Source organism: Astyanax mexicanus, chromosome 13 (assembly GCF_023375975.1).
Source record: "Astyanax mexicanus isolate ESR-SI-001 chromosome 13, AstMex3_surface, whole genome shotgun sequence".
Taxonomy (NCBI): Eukaryota; Metazoa; Chordata; class Actinopteri; order Characiformes; family Acestrorhamphidae; genus Astyanax; species Astyanax mexicanus.
The window spans coordinates 27,083,147-27,102,539 of record NC_064420.1 but is presented as its reverse complement, the minus strand read 5'-3'; the positions used below and the strand labels follow the sequence as shown (position 1 = coordinate 27,102,539).

General features: G+C 39.9%; 1 protein-coding gene across 7 annotated transcripts in view; it reads left to right on the top strand.

The window, feature by feature from the left end:
* The window catches only part of prkcbp1l (protein kinase C binding protein 1, like), a 47,422-nt gene that overhangs the window by 1,974 nt on the left and 26,055 nt on the right, over positions 1–19,393 (top strand). For 2 of the 7 annotated variants that reach the window (XM_022677595.2, XM_022677594.2), the window contains exons 1-5: positions 751–815; positions 1,012–1,287; positions 8,899–8,960; positions 10,585–10,745; positions 18,860–19,081. In XM_022677595.2, coding sequence (XP_022533316.2) covers positions 1,172–1,287; positions 8,899–8,960; positions 10,585–10,745; positions 18,860–19,081 — 561 coding nt within the window. In that variant the 5' untranslated portion in view covers positions 751–815; positions 1,012–1,171. Of the gene's footprint in view, positions 1–711; positions 816–1,011; positions 1,288–1,549; positions 2,306–8,898; positions 8,961–10,584; positions 10,746–18,859; positions 19,082–19,393 lie in introns of those variants that run through there. The other 5 variants (XM_022677596.2, XM_022677599.2, XM_049463092.1 and 2 more) reach the window with 5 other exon arrangements.

Sequence of the window (19,393 nt, the reverse complement as noted above, 5' to 3'; positions counted from 1 at the left end):
CCTTTTAAGCTGTCAAGCCGAGCACACCACCACATATCTGTCTCCTCATGTTCTGTATCGCACATCAGATACAGCCTTGAGCGCACTAATACCATCCTTAATATGGAAGCCATTATTTTTACAGCTATTTCTTTGTAGTATCTGACCACGCATTCCTAGGTTCGTTTTACTGTTTTACTCCCACCCCACCATGTTTTAAAAAGGGGCTCAGAGATTCGCGCTGATCCTAAATGATAACAAAGCAGCTGAGCAGATCGTCTCAAAGCTGCTGCGTCAAGACAAAGGAATCCCAACCACAAAACCCACCAAACCCCACACTGATGCTACACATTTCTCAGTACTCCTTTGTTCTTCGTTCATATGGTTCAGACATCCACACGCTGAACACTACAGAAATCTCAACGTACAGGAAGCAAGCTGCGTTTAAACCAGATGAATCCTTCACTAGGTAGGTAGATGTATATAAATAGCCCTGTGGTTACATGGCAGAATGTGTGTGAAGAAGAAAAGGAAACTAAAACTAAATCACTATTGGACATGGTGGTCTTTAGATTCCACACAGATCCGGTGCATTTTTGTTCTGCTGTTCTTAATGTGAGAGAGAGTGAGCGGCAAAGCAGGGAAAATGTGGCACCGAGCAGCCGGCCAATCAGCCGCCTCTTAGGCAAGCTTCTCAGCCAATGGGAGAGCCAGTCACAGCCTGACCAGGGAAAAAGAAGGGCCTGTTCTGGAAAATTACACAACCAGTCTCTGATTCAGATTGTGTAGGTCGTCAAATGGAGACTGCATCAGCTTTGTTCATTCATTAAGGAAAGGTATGATCGAATGTTTCTGGTTATATTGTATATAATAGATGGATGCATTGTTTTACAACATATCTATATATCTATGTGTTTTGTCCTTATAAAGATTGGCCAAAAATATCTATATAACTATTTTATATCACTTATATATTTCTAAATACATATATTTATACGCAAGGTAGCTTGAGATTTTCTCTTTTCTTCTTAGTGCTTCGTGGGACGAACAGGTGTTGCAAGTCAGGCCTCTCTCAGGAGGAAACTGAATCTGAGGGGTTTTTCAGTGATTTGCCTTCGGGAGAAACCACCACAGGTGGAATTCCAGAGCAGCAAACGAAAGAAACTGTTTAAAGACGTCTGTTCAGATCCGGATGACCTGTTGTGTACTGTTGGAAAAGCTGTGTTTCACCAGAATCTTGTTGTCTCTATTGTTTCTCAGTTCAAGGACTGCTCTACTGCGGACCCTGCGAGAGAGCTCTTTAGAGAGGTGACTGTTACGCTTTCCCCACACTTCTTCACGCTTTAACATTTCGTCCTTGCCTGCATCGCGTTTGTTTACGTGTGCCGTTGCTCCTGAGACTGACCTATATTGACTTCTTCTCGTTCGCTCACTTGCTCTCCCTGTTTACTGTAAAGCTCCTGTGGCGTGGACGTGCCAGATCAGGCCTAGAGGGAGGGGGGAGGGGACGTTCAGCAGAGCAGTGGGGGAGGGGAAGCAGCAGCCATTCTCATTTCCTGTGAGGAGAGAGAGAGAGAGAAAGCAAGCGAGAGCGAGAGAGAGAGGGGAAAAAAGAGAGACCTCTGCTCACTCACTCACACACTCTCTCTCTCTCTCTGTCCAGTTATCTCCACATTCACAGCCGCCATTCTCTCCATTTCTTCATTTCATTGCAAACAGGCCCTCAGATTGGATGGCCTTTTGTTGGCAGTGAGGAGGGCAGGCGACTGGCTTCTTTAGAACAATCTAGCAGAAGATCTTTCCCTTTTTTTTTTTCTGTTGCCGCTTTCTGTTTTCTGGTTTTGCGGCTTCCATTTGGTGGAGCTCAATTGTGCCGTCCTTAAGCAGCCTGTGGATCAATTCCAGTCGAATCCAGTTTGACTGTTCTGTCCTATTTTTGTATTTTTTATTTATTTCTTGGTTCCTGGTTGACCGATTATCGTCATAACGACATCTACCCAAAGCTGACAGCTCGGACCTTTCCGTGACCACACCACACCTTTCACCTTTCTCACGCAAGGAGTGAAATCCTGGTGAACGGAGGAGGTTCACAAGCCATGGCCCACATGTGAAATCCTGATGGCACTCCTACCAGCCTCATTATAGGCCAGCAGGGAAAGGCCTGCCAAGGCATGATTATTGTTTTTTTAACATCCAGCACTTCAGCAACACAGTTAATGGCAATCACTCACTACACCGACAGAATCGCGCCTTGTTGGTGGTAGCCATTGCACCAGGCAGAGCACTTAGCACAAGAGCCGGACTGTTGAGGCCTACTTGTGATCAGGTGAGTTGTACTCCTCGGCGTCGATTAATGTGTTGTGGCCTTTTTTTTCTTTTTCTTTTTTTTTTTCCATTTTGTTTAGCCTGATCTGCTTTGGCAACCTTCTGTGCCTTTTTAAGCCTGATTTGCCTCACCAACATGAGCAACCTTCTCCATTGGTCTTCTCCATTGTCTGCTGAACCTGCATGAACAAAGGTTAAGGTGCTAAAAAGCCTTCCAGGCCCTTTATGGGCAGGATTACTCTAATGTTACAATGTTCCATCCATCCACCTCCATCCTCCATCTTGCCGTATCTTCAATCATGCTCATATATATCTACATCTCGCAGATCTTCACTCCAATACAGGGTTATGTATTGGCTGGAACTTGGCGATACGGTACGTATCATGATACAGGGGTACCGATATAATCAGTATATTGCGATATATATTATGATGCTGTAAGCTTTAAGGTGACTATATTGCAATTGTTTTTAAATAAAATCTTAGTAAAACTCTACTTATTATCCATTCACAACCATTCAAACACAAAATCAGTCACTGATTGCCCCAGTTCTTTTTACAGTACATTTAATAAACTAATAATTACCAATCAACTCAGTGTTACATAACAAAAATATAAAAATACTTAAACATATAATGTTGTCTAAACCCTACTGCAAAAGCAGTGCAAAACATTAAATTTCAAGTATTCATGGAGACTTTATTCACTTACTTTATTCACATTCCATGTCCAGTGTCAGTTGCTGATCTACTGGTAAGCACATGAGGTGGATGGACAGTACCAGTCAAAAGTTTGGGCACACCTTCAATGTTTTTCTTTGTTTTTCATATTTAGATTTTTCTTCTGCATTGTAGATTGATATTAAATGTCATGTCTTTAATGGACACATGGAATTATACAGTAAACAAAATAATGAAGTGATTGGCTTCCACTCTCCCCTGACCTAGACCTGATCAACTGAGATGGTGATTTGAGGTGATTTGGAATGAGCTGGAGCTTCACAGCATGAAGGAAATTGATTGTTGATTGATTGTTCAGCACCTCCAGGAACTCCTTCAAGATGCTGAGAAAACTATTCCAGTTGACTCAACCTCATGAAGACACCTCAAAGCTAAATGTGGTGCTTAGAAGAATCTAAAGTATAAAACATGCTCTGCTACGTCTTCAATAAATTCACAATGTAAGAAAAAATAGAATAGAAAAGAAAACACATTAAATTAGAAGTGGTGTGTCCGAACTTTTGACTGGTACTTTATAGCACTGCTTTGAGCAATAACTCTAGGCCTTTATCTTTACTAGGATCCATTATCTGAGTTCTCACATACATTCTTGGTCATTCCTTGATCTCCTTGATCTTTTCTGCCCTCCCCCTCCTTTAGTGGTTAATCTGGCATTTTTCTTCTGACCTCAGTAGGCTTCACTGCTGGTGGCTGAATAAGGCCTAAGCTGCGAGTCATGTTTCTATTGTGGTCTGACAAGACGAGAGAGATCCGACATCTCAAAGAGCAGCATCAGCCTCCGCAACACCACCCCCTTTTTACTCCCCCTTTCAATGAAAGAGCTGAAACACTTGCTTTTGAGCAAATTGCACTCCTACATATAAAAAAATGCCTAAGGTGTTTGCTAGCACATTTCCTGTAGCAGTAAAATCTAGCATAACACTATATCTCTTGCAGAAGCTTTATGTTGTCTAGAGGGAATGTACATTTTCCACGGTATATACATTTTTCACAGCAGTTGATCAGCTAAAGATCAGCTAAATGTTGGGTGTTTGAAGGTATCTTTAGGGAAATGTGCATGTTCAATTAGGCAGGGAACTGTTTCTAAAAAGGTTTCTAGAACTTTATAATGTTGTAACATGATCATTTGAAAAGCTGTTTAAGCACATAGGCAGTGGTGGCTCAGTGGTTAGAGCACAGAGCTATGGCTGACAGGATTGTGGGTGTGATACCTGGGTTTGGTGAACTGCCGCTGTTGGGCCTGTTAATCAAGCCTCACAAACCTCAAGGCCGAGTTATGTTTCTGAATTGGTTGGCACAGAGTTTACAGCATAGCTTTTGCAACTGGCCCGACCTGTTGTGAGCATTTATAATTGTTGTTTGGTTTGTCCCCATTGCTCTGTAGTCATATGGACTGCGGCTCTGCTAGGTGTAGTTACGTTTCTGGGGAGGTGAACACCAGGCTACCTGCAGAGATTATCCATAAGCTATCCATAAGTCTTCCATTTAATGCTGAAGTATAAATTTGGCCTTAAAAACTTCCCGGGTGCTGCAGCAATGACTGCCAATCATTCAGTGCTCAGAATATATACAGCTCTGGATGAAAGTAAGAGATCACCTGAAAATGTTTCTCTGAGGAAGGTGGATGATCATAAGCCATCAAACCAAGCTAACTCCTTGAATCTTTGCACCAGGAGTGGCATAAAGTTATCCAAAAGCAGTGTGTAAGAGTGGTGGAGGAGAACAGGCCAAGATGCATGAAAACTGTGATTAAAAAACAGGGTTATTCCACCAAATATTTATTTTCTATACTGTGATATGAATTTATTTGATTGGCATTATTTAAGATCTGAAAGCTCTGCATCTTTATTGTTATTCAGCCACTTGTCATTTTCTGCAAATAAATGCTTTAAATGACAATAATTTTGTTTGGAATTTGGGAGGAATAGCAAAACCAGAGCTGTATACCTCTGTGTGTGTTTGTGCTTACCAGAGTATGCATGTGTGTTCCTGGCACAGATGGGTTAAAGGTGGAAACCACCTTCTATTTGTTTGTCCAATACATGTATGGTAAATATGGTTGTCTTGCCACAAGGTTTGTTTTTTTACGCCCCATATGGTACATTTTTTTCTGGCCTAATTGTTACTAAGGCTGCACTGTTTTTTTTTTTTTTAAGATCGGTGTGTGACTGGTTCTGGTTTCTTTTTCCATTTGCGGTGTTGCTAAATCAGGACCAGAAAGTTGAATAATCGTGTTCTAGTTGTGTGATGGTTGCTGCTGTTAGATGTGTCCAGTCCTATGTCCCACCCTGATTTCAAAGAATTAACATGTTAACACGCTGAGTACGTGTGAATGGGGAACTATGATTTTTTATTTTTTGCAAAGCAGCATAGACTATACTCTGCAGCAAAAAGAACTACTGTGTTTTCCTCAGACCAAGATGCACTCTCCACCATTTTCTCTGCAGGAAATGTAAAGTCACTGGGTCTTGCAGCACAAAGGTGACTCAAATGTGAAGCCTATCACTGGACCCTCTGTCATTCTAATTCTGAAACTGTGATTTGCATTTGCGATGCATTCAAGGTGGTAGACCAGATGACGTCAGAAAATCTGTTGCATATAAAAAAAATTGATCTGATATATCCAGCGCACTACAATCCTAGGATCACCAGTTCAAATCCTGGGTGATGCTGCTTGCCATCAGCAGCCGGAGTCAGAGAGATCAAGCACCATTGGCCTTGCTTTCTCTGAGTAGGAAGATTGAACTCTCTCTCCTCACTTCACTCTCAGTGTGGTGTCTGTCGCTAAGCACAGGCATCTGTTAGCTGATGTATTGGAGTTGGTTCGCTGCGCTTTCCTCCAAATGTGCTGGCTACCCAGTATTGCTACATCAGCGGCAGCTTAAAAAGAGACAGTGGTTTATTTCTGAAAGTATCGGAGGAGACATTTCCTAGCCTTCATATAGGGTGGGTCCGGTAATTGGTCCTCCTGTTTGGGGAGTAAATGGAATAAAAAAAAAGTATTAGAATTATTATTCATTTCATGACATCTTATTTGGTGTTTAGTCCTTAGTACCACATGCATAACTGCAGTACTATAATTATTGCCTTCAGTTTAAAATGACCTATGGTAGAACCATGTGGAACTCCAAAGATATGTTAAACCAACCACTTAGAAGGTCATTCACAATAGGTGCATCTGTGTCAGAATTAATAATTAATTAATTACAGCTGAATAGTTATCTTGCAAGCCAATTCCACACAATTGGTTCAGAAATATTGGCAAAAAAAGATATGTATGTATGTATGGTGAGTGTGTGGAGGCTACATCTAGCATAGAGTGTACGTATGTGTGTGTGTGTGGTATATTTGCTTGTAGGTGGTATGTGATCTGAAATGTTTGTGAACCACTGCCCACTGTCATTAAGCCCTCACAACAAGAATTGTACGACTCCAAAATATGGTTAGCTAACCGGGCTAGAAAAAAAACAGCTCCATGTCCTTGTGGGAAGGTCACTGGAATGGTTACCCTTCTTGCAAAGAGCCTTTTGGCTCTGCAGTGCAGAAGAGGCCTGTGTGGACCATCTGGGTTGGGGGAGGGCTGAGGACTGCTTTAAAAACCACAGATTTAAGATACAAGAATGCTTCTTATGTGGCATCACTCCAAAGAACCCATTTACTAGCTTTTATATATTTACATGTAAATAGTCCAGACCAGAGTCCTAACCAAGGTTTATGCTACGTTTTTTTACATTGTATTCCTGGTCAAGATAATTTCCATTAGTTTCATACTGCAGTGGATTGAGCAGACTAATGGCAGGTTCACACTACACGATTTTTGCCCAGTTTTCTGTTGATCGCCGACAAAAAAACAGTTTAGAAGCAAATTGGGGATCACTCAGTGTGAACTACTGAAAGACACTTACCAGGCTGTCGCTGACTGATCTCCAGCCAGTCGAAAGCACGCAGCAAATATTTGTGCATGCTAAATATCTGACCCAGTCAGCGACTGGGAGTCAGGAGCAGTGGCTACCTACTGCCAACTCTGATTTTACTCAGTTGCTCCATATGCACTTTTTCATGTTGGGCTCACTGCAAGTGCGTATTCTCCTCTATAAAGATTCTCTGGCATGGCATCGCTAGTTTTTGTGTGAATAGTTCTGGCTAGTTCTCATGACGAAACATGATTTTGGAGAGCAGCCAGGTGAGTCTGCAACTTCCCACTTAGAAAAATCTTGTAATTAATCACCCTGTATCACGATAAGTCATGTAGTGTAAAAGTCTCAACAACAGAAGGACTCGAGATTTCAGCGAAGTTGTGTAGTGTTTTAGCAAGCTTAGCAAGTTTCCTTTTCTGGGTGTTGTGCTAAATTCTGCCCTCCTGACAGAATTTGACTCCCTTGTGTATGTGTGTCACACAGCAGAATGAAGGAAAGGATCAAATTACTCAGATTCATGTTATTCCTGTTTAGGAATATGGGTTAATCTACAGTTACAGTAGATACAGCAGCCACAAGTGCACGCTGTTTGTTTTTACCTTATATATATGTTTATAGATATGTTATAGATATGTTTGCATATAGTATTGGCATAGGTTGGCATATAGTATTTGTGTGTGTATACAGTATATCTTAAAGTAAGTACGCCCCTCTCGTTGTTGTAAATATTTATTTTTAATTTTCCTGGGATGACACTGATGATGTGACACTTTGCTATAATGTAAAGTAATCAGTGTACAGCAACAGTATAACAGTATATATTTGCTGTGCTCTCAAAATAACTCAACACGGAACCATTAAAGTCTAAACTGCTGGCAACAAAGTAAGTCCTGCTGGACAATGAAATCCACATTTGCATAAAATTGGTCAGCAGAGGGAAGCATGAAGTGCTGTAAGATTTTCCTGGGAAAACAAAACTGCACTGACTTTAGACTTGATAGAACACCGTGGATCAACACCAGCAGATGACATGTCTCTCCAAACCATCACTGATCATCAGTAAATTGTATATTTCATATGGAAATTATGTGTGGAGTGGAGAGACACATAATCCAAGCTGCTTGAGGTCTTTTATGGAGATGCAGAATTCATTTTCCAGCAGGACTTGGTTTTAGATAATATTATAATATTCTGAGAGACTGATATTTGTGTTTTCGTTGGCTGGAAGCCATAATTATAAACAATAATAACATTTTAAACTGAATTACTGAAATAAAGTAACTTTTTAATGATATTCAAATGTTTTGAGATGCACTACTTGGGTAGTATCCTACAGAAAGAGCTTGACAGTGGCTGATGTTTGTATTGAGCCTTTATTCTGCCTGAATTTAGGCCTCAATTAGCACTATTACAATCCTCTCAGTAGCTGCGTATCTAATGGGACTAACCTGTTGAGCAGTTGGCGGTGCTCGCCCAGTTGACTTGGAGACGTCTCCTCTCTTGTGACTGGCCTTGCTCAAAGGGGTAATCCTCATGAAAACGCCTGGCCCAGAAGACACCATCACCGCTCACCAGGGAAATGCTTGTATTGTGTTTGCTGTCTGGAGCTTCTGTGTGGTAGGATGGGATCTGTGTGTGTTCTTTAGCAAATCAAGGCACTATGAAGAAGTTCGTTCACATTACATTGATCAGAGCGAGTCATATTTTAAGACTTGATTCGAGGAGCACCATCAATATCACATTGTTATAGTAATTATGAGCAGGAATGGTGAGTTGCTTCAGTAAACAAGAGCTAAACTCTTGAGATTCGGTTGCATCACCTCTGGTTTCATCTCCGAAGCAAACCTTATGAGACCCCCCACTGTCTTTCTCACATTTTTTTTTTCTCTCTCTTGTGTTCCTTTTCTCTTTCTCTCGCTGTCTTGTCTTACTTTAGTTTGGCTGAGGAGGAGATCAAGACAGAGTCTGATGCGGTTGAAGGGATGGAGGCGCCTAAGGGTAAGAATCTGCACAGTTCTTTGGTTTTTTGAGAGTTTTAGTTGAATATTTGGACAGTTTTCTTATCTAGTTGTTGCATTATAAGGCTGCTTAAAGGAAAATATGTTTAGGGTTGTTTTCTCATAAAGAAAGTGGAAAGGTATATTTTGCTCCACTGAATTATGAGTCAGATCTGAATCTTTAAAGGTCATTTGTTCTGCACAGACCTGCACAGATTGGCTGTGTGATGTTTCCGTTGTGTTTGTAGAATATCTGATTTATATGCATCAAGAAATAGTGAATCAGTAGTAGAGCTGGGCAATATGACACTATTGTTGTAATATATTGAGCAAAATGTGAATTTAACATTTTTGATGTAAACAGAACAAATAATAAATGTTAAATAAGCATGTTTTTTGCAGTGTTACATCTATTTTTTCCACAATTTCACCATTGCTTGAATTATATGAGCCCTTCCAACCAATAAACAACCACAATAAACAACCACATTTTTGATAGGACATATCTGTTATTTTCTTTACTATTGTAAATAGTATTACAATATTTTTTATTTATTTTATTTTGTTTTATTTAAAGTGCCTTCACAAATAAATAAAACCCCAGCAGACATCCCAACAAAGCACAATATGATTTAAAAAATATTGAGTCATTGTTTAGAATATTTTTTTTTCTTATTCTGCCAAACACCATTAGATGTTTGTTTTTTTTTGCCTCCCTCAGTGCATCCCTTTTAGGCCTGTCACAATAGATAGGTTATTAACTTATCTTACAATATATGTAGATGATATTGTGTTTTATATATTTAGGACATTTAAACATTAAATGTTATATTCCAATTCCAATATCTGAATATGTATTCTTGCACGTTAAAAAGCTTCTTGCTCTTTAGAACTCATAAATATACAATTAAAGCTTTGTTACACTACCAGTCAAATTCAGTGTTTTATGATTATTAAGAAAAAAAATCAGCATTGTAGATTAATACTAAAATCATCCAAACTATAAAGAAAAACATATGGGAATATTGAATAAACAAAAATATGTTAAACAAACCATAATGTGTTTTAGATTTTAGAAGTAGGCACCTCTTGCTTAGATGACAGCTTTTTGCAGATAAGAGCACCTCAATGCTTCACAGAGTATTTTGGTGTGTTTAACACTTTTAAGTTACTACATGATTGCTTATGTGTTCCTTCATAATCTGGATACTTCTGTATTCATTTATAATGTAGGGAAAAAAAAAAACATTAAATGAGAAGGTGTGTACAAACGTTTGACTGATTCTGTTTATCTATCATTGGTGTAAAATCACAATAATACCACTTATCGCTGTTAGTGTAACATCAAAAAAATTGTTATTGTGACATAGTGAAATTTTCATTATCATGATGTGCAGTATGCTTTTCTATGCATACTGTGGATATCTGTACCCCTCAAACACAATGAATATTTTATTACCAAGAATGTAGTCATTCTCGTTTAATCAGATGTTGTAAAAATGTCTTTAAATATCTTGATTGTTTTGTACTATGTCACCCAGCCCTAATCAGTATTAATGAATGTTATAAAAATTAGCAGGAAAAAAAAGAAATTAGGGCTGATTTTCTTTCCTTTTCTCGCCCAGTTCCTGATCTAGGGTCAGCAGAGGCGGCGCTGGCCGCTCAGAAACGGAAAGCACCCAGTCCGCCTCACTCGTCTAATGGACATTCACCTTCTGACACATCACCCAGTGCCGCCAAGAAGAAAAAGAAGCCTGGATTAGTCGGCGGCAACAATAAAGATCAGGTACAGATCCCTATTATTTTTCTTAAAGTGTCAGCCTCTCTGTTCTCTCATTCAATAGAGGAAGTGTGATTTATTCATTCTCAAGTTGCTTGATAGTAGGGGTGCATCGATTCAGTACTTATTATTGGTATCGTTCTGATACGGGACAAAATTACTGGACTGAATATTAGAAGAAGAAAAAAAAAACTATAATTCAGTATTATCTATTAGCCTACACTGACACATACAGAAACAAATAGGAGATCACTTAGAAATGATGAGTTTCTTTGATTTTAGCAAATTGAGAGCCTCTGGAATATAATCAAGAGAAAGATGGTTGATCACAAGCCATCAAACCAAACTGAACTGCTTGAATTTTTGCACCAGGAGTGGCATAAAGTTATCCAAAAGCAGTGTGCAAGACTGGTGGAGGAGAACATGCCAAGATGCATGAAAACTGTCATTAAAAACCAGGGTTATTCCACCAAATATTGATTTCTGAACTCTTAAAACGTTATGAATATGAACTTTTCTTTGCGTTATTTGAGGTCTGTAAGCTCTTAAATGCTCTAAAAGACAATATTTTTATTTGGAATTTGGGATAAATGTTGTCCGTAGTTTATAAAATAAAACAACGATGTTCATTTTACTCAAACATATAACTATAAATAGCAAAATCAGAGAAACTGATTCAGAAACTGAAGTGCTCTCTTAATTTTTTCCAGAGCTCTAAATGATTGAGCCTAGAACCTAAGAATATGTGTTCAATTCTGCATGCCAGAATATTTTTTTCTGTGTTTTACAGTGTTATTTAGATGTATGTAATTAGCAGTCAGACTAGATCTGGGAAAAAATATGACCATGTTTTATTGTGCCATGATAATTTGCTAGTGTACAAGTGCAACACCTTTTTTTTATTTATATTAGTATCGGTTTTGGCAGATACTCAAGGTTTCAGTATCAGTATCGGTATCAGTATTCCTACACCTAACATAATGAGAAGAAGCATTTCTTCACCCAGAAATTTCATTTGCTTTTGAGATTCCAATTCCTTATAAACCACCTTTACATTTTTTTTTTTATTATTATATTGTATCATGGCTTGATCATGGCTTGTGTTGTAGCTCTGTTCTTGAATCCACAAACAATTCTTGAAGAGTTGAAGTGGAACTCAGCCATTTCTTCATCTCTGCAGAAGATCCTAACGGCATCTGTCAGCGTTACTGGGCTTGATTGAATGCTTTGTACTGCAGCGTTTGTGCTATGTGGGTGTGCAGTTTGTTACCAAACACAGAACTGCAGGTTGACTTTAACTGAACTTGATCAGTAAATGCCACCGACAAACCTCTCACTGTTAATACCTGGTTACATCATGCATATTGAGTGTAGGGGTCATACTATTGCATCTCAGAATATTTGCATATCATTGCAAAGTTTCTTTATTTCAGTAATTCAGTTCAAAATGTGAAACTAAGGGCGTTTTTCACACCAGCACTATTTGATCCAGTTAAAACGCACTCAGGTTCATTTGTACCCTTAGTGTGGTTTGATTGAGCAGGTGTTAAAACACTAATCGCACTCGGGTGCGGATCAAAACAACCGGACCGGAGACCAGCTAGTGGAGGTGGTCTCAGTCTAGCCCCAGACGAACTGTTGTGGTGAGAACGTAATCCGACCCAGTTATCAAATATACTCCTTTTATTTAAGCTAAACTGCTTATAGGGCGCAGTTGAATCTGATATATTAGCCAGATAACGCTAATTTCCACAGCTATGAACAAACGTTCCATGCTAAGCAGTTTCACACTGAACTCTACATGTGCTGCGTTCACTATTCACAGCCGTGCGACTCTGTTTACTACGTGTAATCAGAGAAGGCAATGTGCTCGCGTGGTTCATTGGTGCGCAATTTGGCGCGTTTACGTTTGTGCCTGTTTGAAACCAAACCAAACGAAGAGAGAAAACTCTCCAAATGAACAAACTCATCAACTGATTCAGACCATAGAAACCAACTACAGGTGTAAAAACGGCCTAATTAATTATATAGATGTATTAGGTATTAAAGTGGTCTTTTTTAAGCGTTTATTTCTTTTATTGTTGATTATTATGGCTTACAGCCAATAAAACCCAAAAATCAGTGTCTCCGAAAATTTGAAAATTATATAAGACCAATTGGTGCTTTTGGCAGTGTGCCAAGTCCTGCTGGAAAATGAAATCCGCATCTCTAAAAAAGTTGTCAGCAGAGGGAAGCATGAAGTGCTGTAAGATTTGCTGGGAAAACACTGCACTGACTTTAATCTTTATATAACACAGTGGACCAACACTAGCAGATGACATGTCTCTTCAAACTAGGCCTGTCACGATAACGATTTTTAGGACGATATACTGTCCCAGAAATTATTGCGATAATGATAATATTTAAAACGCTTTTTTCCTGCTTTTGAGCCCCCAAAGGAGCTTTAAGACAATGTGCCACCATTTATTATGTATTACACCATTTATTATAACATTTATTACACCATTTTACAGTAAAAACTAACTTTTTATTATTAAGAGCAGACATTGGGGTTCCAATATAAAAAATATTTTAATATACTAAATAACTATAACAGTTAAAAGTACAACCACCCCTGGACTCTGTTGGTTCTAAGAAAACTAAATATATGACTAAATATTAAACAGACCTTTCTAAAAAAAAAAAAAAAAAAAGTAACAACAAATAGGTTAAAGTAACAAGTGACACAGATTTGACATTTTCTCAACTTTAGATATTTTTAAATCAAAGATTAAAATACTTGTTTTTCTGGAATGGCACTTTTTGAGCTTTTCTAACGTTTTCATTAAGTTACTTCTGTTTAAGAGCTGCATATAGGCAGGATTAACTACAATAGCACATCAATGTGTTTAAACTGTTAATATAGTATTTTGTAAAATACTTATACACATTCAGCTTCACCGCTGTTCAGAAGCTTAAATCGCGCTACGTTTAACCGGTAGCACCGCAGTTTCCGCCTTCTTTTGACAGATCTGTTAAGGTGATTGGCTGCAGTAAAAAATGATGCACAGCTCGGTCTGTCTGAGGATTGGCTTAATAAAAAGTGATTGACAACGTAAGTGTAGTATCTGATTGGCTGCAGTCGAAAATGATTGACACCTGCTCCGCCCTTTAGCCACGCCCACTGGGGCTCCGGTCTGCAGCATTACCCTTCTCGGTCCGAGGTCCTCAGGGTTCTGCTCTCTGAACTTTTGGTTTCTTTCGCTGTTCATTCTGTTGAATGGGGTGGACCCACGTGGTTCTGTGGGAACGGCTGTGTTTCCAGCGCAGGTAAATCACAGAAACGGCTAAGAGTCTAGCAAGCTCAGGAGTTATAGCTGTAGAATAAAGTGACCAAGAGATTCCTCATATTTATACCGTATTTTACCTCCAAAGTGTATATTTTTCAAGCGGAAATAAAATTGCCTGGAGGGTATAGCTTACATATATATATATATATATATATATATATATATATATATATATATATATATATATATATTAATTCACCAAGTCTTATTGAAAACTATTAATTTTTAATCATTTTAGTGATCTTAATTTAGTTAACAAATACATATTTAATACAGAAAGCACATTTAATAAATATTTTTTCGTTCCGTTGAAGCAATAATTTTTTTTTTTTGTGCCTTTTTTCTTGTCGGAGGCTGGACCATGATACATGCGCGCGTTGAGCTTAACACGCCCACAAGCCGACAAACCAAACGCGGGGCGACACAAGCGACACGTTCCGGTGTGAACGCAGGGTTAGTGTGGTTTGATTGAGCAGGTGTTAAAACAGTAATCGCACTCGGGTGCGGTTCAAAACAACCGGGACGAGACAGCTAGTGGAGGTGGTCGAGGGCGTTTTCACACCTGTAGTTCGTTTCTCTGGTCCGAATCAGTTAATGAGTTTGTTTACTTGGAGCGTTTTCTCGCTCTGTTCAGTCTGGTTTCACATAGGCATAAATGTAAACGCGCCAAAATGCGCATCAATAAACCACGCGAGCAGACTGTGTCCTGTGATTGGTCAGAGCTGTCTGACACGGGAGTACATTAAATATAAATATACGAAAAAGTAAAGACAGCGAGAAGATTTTGTGTTCCTGCGCAAATATCTGTGCTTTAACACTGAACGCTGAAACGCTGCACTTTCAAACACAGTGTTTCTTAGTGCAGCGCAGATTTATACATAATAAACAGAGTCACGCGGCTGTGAGCAGTGAATGCAGCGCGTGCATGGGCACAGTGTTTGTTCACAGCTGTGGTAATTAGCGTTATCTTGCTAATATATCAGTTTAAACTGGGCTTGCTTTATCAGCAGTTTAGCTCAAATAAATGGCTCATATTTAATAGCTGGGTTGGATCGAGACCGGATCACGTTCTCACCAAAGCGAACCGCTCCAGAGTTCATTAGGTACCGGACCACCTCCTCTAGCTGGTCTCGGTCCGGTTCTTTTGATCCGCACCCGAGTGCGATTACTGTTTTCACACCTGCTCAATCGAACCGCACTAAAATTACAAACGGACCAGAGTTCGTTTTAACCGGACCAAATAGAGCTGGTGTGAAAACGCCCTCAGTCTATCCCCAGACGAACTCTGGAGCGGTTCACTTGTGGTGAGAACTAGGGCTGGGGCGGTATTGATTTTTTATAACCGCGGTAAAAAACTAACGCATCACCGCGATATTGCGGTTAACCGCGAGACCCCAACCCCCCCCCCCCCCCCCCCCCCCCAAAAAAAAAAAAACACCGCAAATTTATTGGTAACAAATCTTTATTCTTCAAACCATACAGCCTACATACAACTTCTACATAAACCATAAATACAGCATAACAAGTGAACATATGCTGCCTGTATAATTCGTCATTGTAGAGCTTGTCCGCCTCCCCCTTCTCCATCCATAGATCTATTTTAGGGCTGGCCCGAATAGCGGTTTTGAGCTCAGGATATTCGGCAGTAATTGGTAGCGAATATTCTAATATTCGTTTAAAAAAAAAGACGAATTAATCCACAGCAAAATTTTCCACTGACCCCCGGCCCAAGAAGTCTGTGATAGGCGTCTGTTTTTTTTTTTATTCACACTCTTCTTATTTCTCATTAAATATCTACTAGATACAGATTATATCTGTACAGTATCATTTATTTCACTTCCCTCCTGAATATTTGGAGTGCATTATGTATCCTTATGTTGTGTAGTTATGTAGTTTTCACCCCAGAATTTCTGCTGCTGCCCAGGCTTCGGCTGCATCGCAGGGCAGGAGCGCAGCTGCGTTATGGCTATTTCGTTTGAATTGTGCAGTGCAGAGTATTACAGATTTTGTATTTTTGCACTTGGGCTATTAGCTCAATATTAAATATTTCGTTTGTTTATAAATTATTTTATATTCTTAAACCATGTTAAATTATATTCGATTGGAGGAAATTAATTCAGACATCATTTCTTTTTTGTCCCGTTACCGTTCCGCAAAAAAAATCCTTCTTTTAATCCCGCATCAGCCCGCCACATACACAGTTTTGCCGCACCTGCCCCGCGGTCCTAAATAAATTTAATAAATTACATTTAGTGCTTAAAATTAAAAAAAATATTTATTAAAACCGCGCGCGGTCACGTTTCTTACCACATTACAAAAAAAAAATCGGTGTGTGTGTGCGCGTGTCGGTCCATTCTCCGCTCCTTTTTTGTGCTTAGGGTTTTTTTTGTTGCGTGCATGAGAATCACTGCGTGATTATTACAATTTTCTTAACTATTTATTAATGTGCTCCCACATCCTCTGGATTGATTAAACTCCTGTTCCCGCCAATAACAATTCAGTTCTGTCTGTGCCGCAAGATATCCTGACGGGACCCGCGTCATATAATATGTTGATTAAAATGTCGTGACGTTAAGAAATCGGCTCGCAAGAGACAACCGACCAAAAAAAAGACATTAGTTCCATTTTAAAATAATAGAAACCTGTCCTTTATGTTTGACAATTTTTGTTTCACTTTACGTGTCCTTACTCATCTGAAGTTTATTTATCTGAACTGAGTTTCATATGGTTATATTTGTAGCGGTTCTGAACTCAGTTCCGCGTGCTGTGAAAGAGACAAGGCGCAGCGCATTTTACCTCAGACTTGGTCAGATAACAACATTTCAGTAAAGATGGTGGTTATAGTTTTATATCATTGCTTTGCTGTTTGAACTACACTTCAACCAACCTTACTATTTTTACCAAGACTGAGGCGCAATGCCGCGCGTTCTCCGCGGTGCTCACGCAGAACAGCCAGCAGCCAGACAATGAATTAATATATTTTACTTTCTCAAAATGTGACCACGGAACACCTTACATGGCTCTATGGTTTACCTTGAGGTGGGTGAATTAGTTTGATGTGTTGGCGAGAGGTGCAGACACCACTTTCCGGCAAATCTTGCAGATGATTCTCTTCTGTTCTGAGTCTTTTTCTTCCTTTTTTCTCAACTTACTGAGCCTGCCCTGTAGCTTCCATTTCCGAGCCAATATTAGTGCTGCTAATCTTCACTCTCTTCAGCAGCCTCAATGGAGACGAAGTGAGCAGGACCTCAATGAGTACCACGCACCGCGTTTTGCTTAACCCATTCGCTGCCGCGCCAGTGCAGCGGCAGCACAGATAAATGACAAAAAAAATTTATATTCGATATTATGAATTTTGAGATCGTTTGACACCAATATCTATCGCGATCAAAATATATTTGATATATTGCACAGCCCTATAGTGTAGGACTTACACTTGACATATTAATACTGAATTCACCACAGTTGTGCTTATATGGAGCATTTTACTACCGCTCAAAACGCAGTCAATCAGATTTGACAGCCATAAAAAAAATGCGGTAATGACGGTAATGAGCTCATCACCGCGGTGACGTCCCATAACCGCGGTATTGCGGTAATAAAATTATCGTCACAGCCCTAGTGAGAACGTGATCCGGTCTCGATCCGACCCAGCTATCAAATAAACCTCCTTTTATTTGAGCTAAACTGCTGATAAGGCGCAGTTTAATCTGATATATTAGCCAGATAACGCTAATTACCACAGCTATGAACAAACGTTCCATGCGAAGCAGTTTTACACTGAACGCTGCGTGTGCTGCGTTTACTATTCACAGCCGTGCGACTCTGATTACTACGTGTTCATCTGCACTGCGCGTCTCATTTAAAACACTGTGTTTGAAAACGCAGTGTTTCAGCGTTCTGTCTTTTAAAGCAGCTTCACACTGCACAGATAAACAAGCTGGAACACTGGATTTATTTTCTCGCTATATTTACTAATCAGAGGAGACAATGTGCTAGGTTTGTGCTACAGGTGTGAAAACGCCCTAATATATTATATAGATGTATTATTTTTTGTTTTTATTGTTGATGATTTAGGCTTATAGCCAATGAAAACCCAAAAATCACAGTCTCAGAGAATTTGAATATTATAAATAAAACCATTTGGTAGTGTGGGCAGTGTGCCAAGTCCTGCTGGAAAATAAAATCTGCATCTCTATAAAAGTTGTCAGCAGAGGGAAGCATGTAGCGCTGTAAGATTTTCTGGGAAAACACTGCACTGACTTTAGACTTGATACAACACAGTGGATCAACACCAGCAGATGACTTGTCTCTCCAAACCGTCACTGACCATCAGTAAATTTTACATTTTATTTGGAAATCAAGGAAGCAGAGTCTGGAGGAAGAGTGGAGAGACACACAGCCCAAGCTGCTTGAGACTAGTGTGAAGTTTCTACAAGCAGTGATGGTTTGGAGAGACTGATAAGAACACTGATCTTATCTTGACCCTGTTAGTGTTTGTTAACCTGCATCTGTGTTTGGTAGCTGTGGCTTAATGAAGGAGCAGTGAACCCTCCTCCTGGAGAGAGACGTGTTTGGGAGCTTATTTAATTAAAAGTATTGCTCTGTGAATCTCTCCAGCATGATGGTTTCTTCCCCTGCCCCCTTTTTGGTCCAGCATCTATAGAAACTGCTCGTATGTGTGTGTATTTGCTTTGACTTGTTGCAGAGCCTGCAGTGCTTCTTCTCTCCCCTGCAGTGTTGTGGCGTGTGTTTTGACCCCTGCCCCTGTCTCTCTTGCCTGCGTTTCAGTGTGAGCTAAGACATGGTCCCTTTTACTATGTCAAGCAGCCAGCACTCACCACAGACCCTGTTGATGTTGTGCCGCAGGACGGGAGGAACGACTTCTACTGCTGGGTGTGCCACCGCGAGGGCCAGGTGCTCTGCTGTGAGCTCTGCCCGCGCGTCTACCACGCCAAGTGCCTCAAACTGGCCGCCGAGCCTGAGGGCGACTGGTTCTGTCCCGAGTGTGAGGTACCCAGTAGAAACGGGAGAGCGTAGGGGCTGTGCTGAGTTCCATTTACCTCGGATGTCGACTGGGTTCTAGTTAAAAATTCAGATATCAGCCATCATTGTCAGAGATACTAGTTGATAACAATGCATTATACAGGATTTTGGGCATTAAAACACCATAGAAACATATCCGTTGCTTATTTTCGATAGCAAGGTAAAACAAGGTAAAATACAGCAATGATGCCCTGGAACAAACAAACAGAGGGCGTGCACAGTGAGGTTAACATGCGGAAGTGATCTAAAGTCTGAGTCTACTTTGAAGGATTCGTCCAC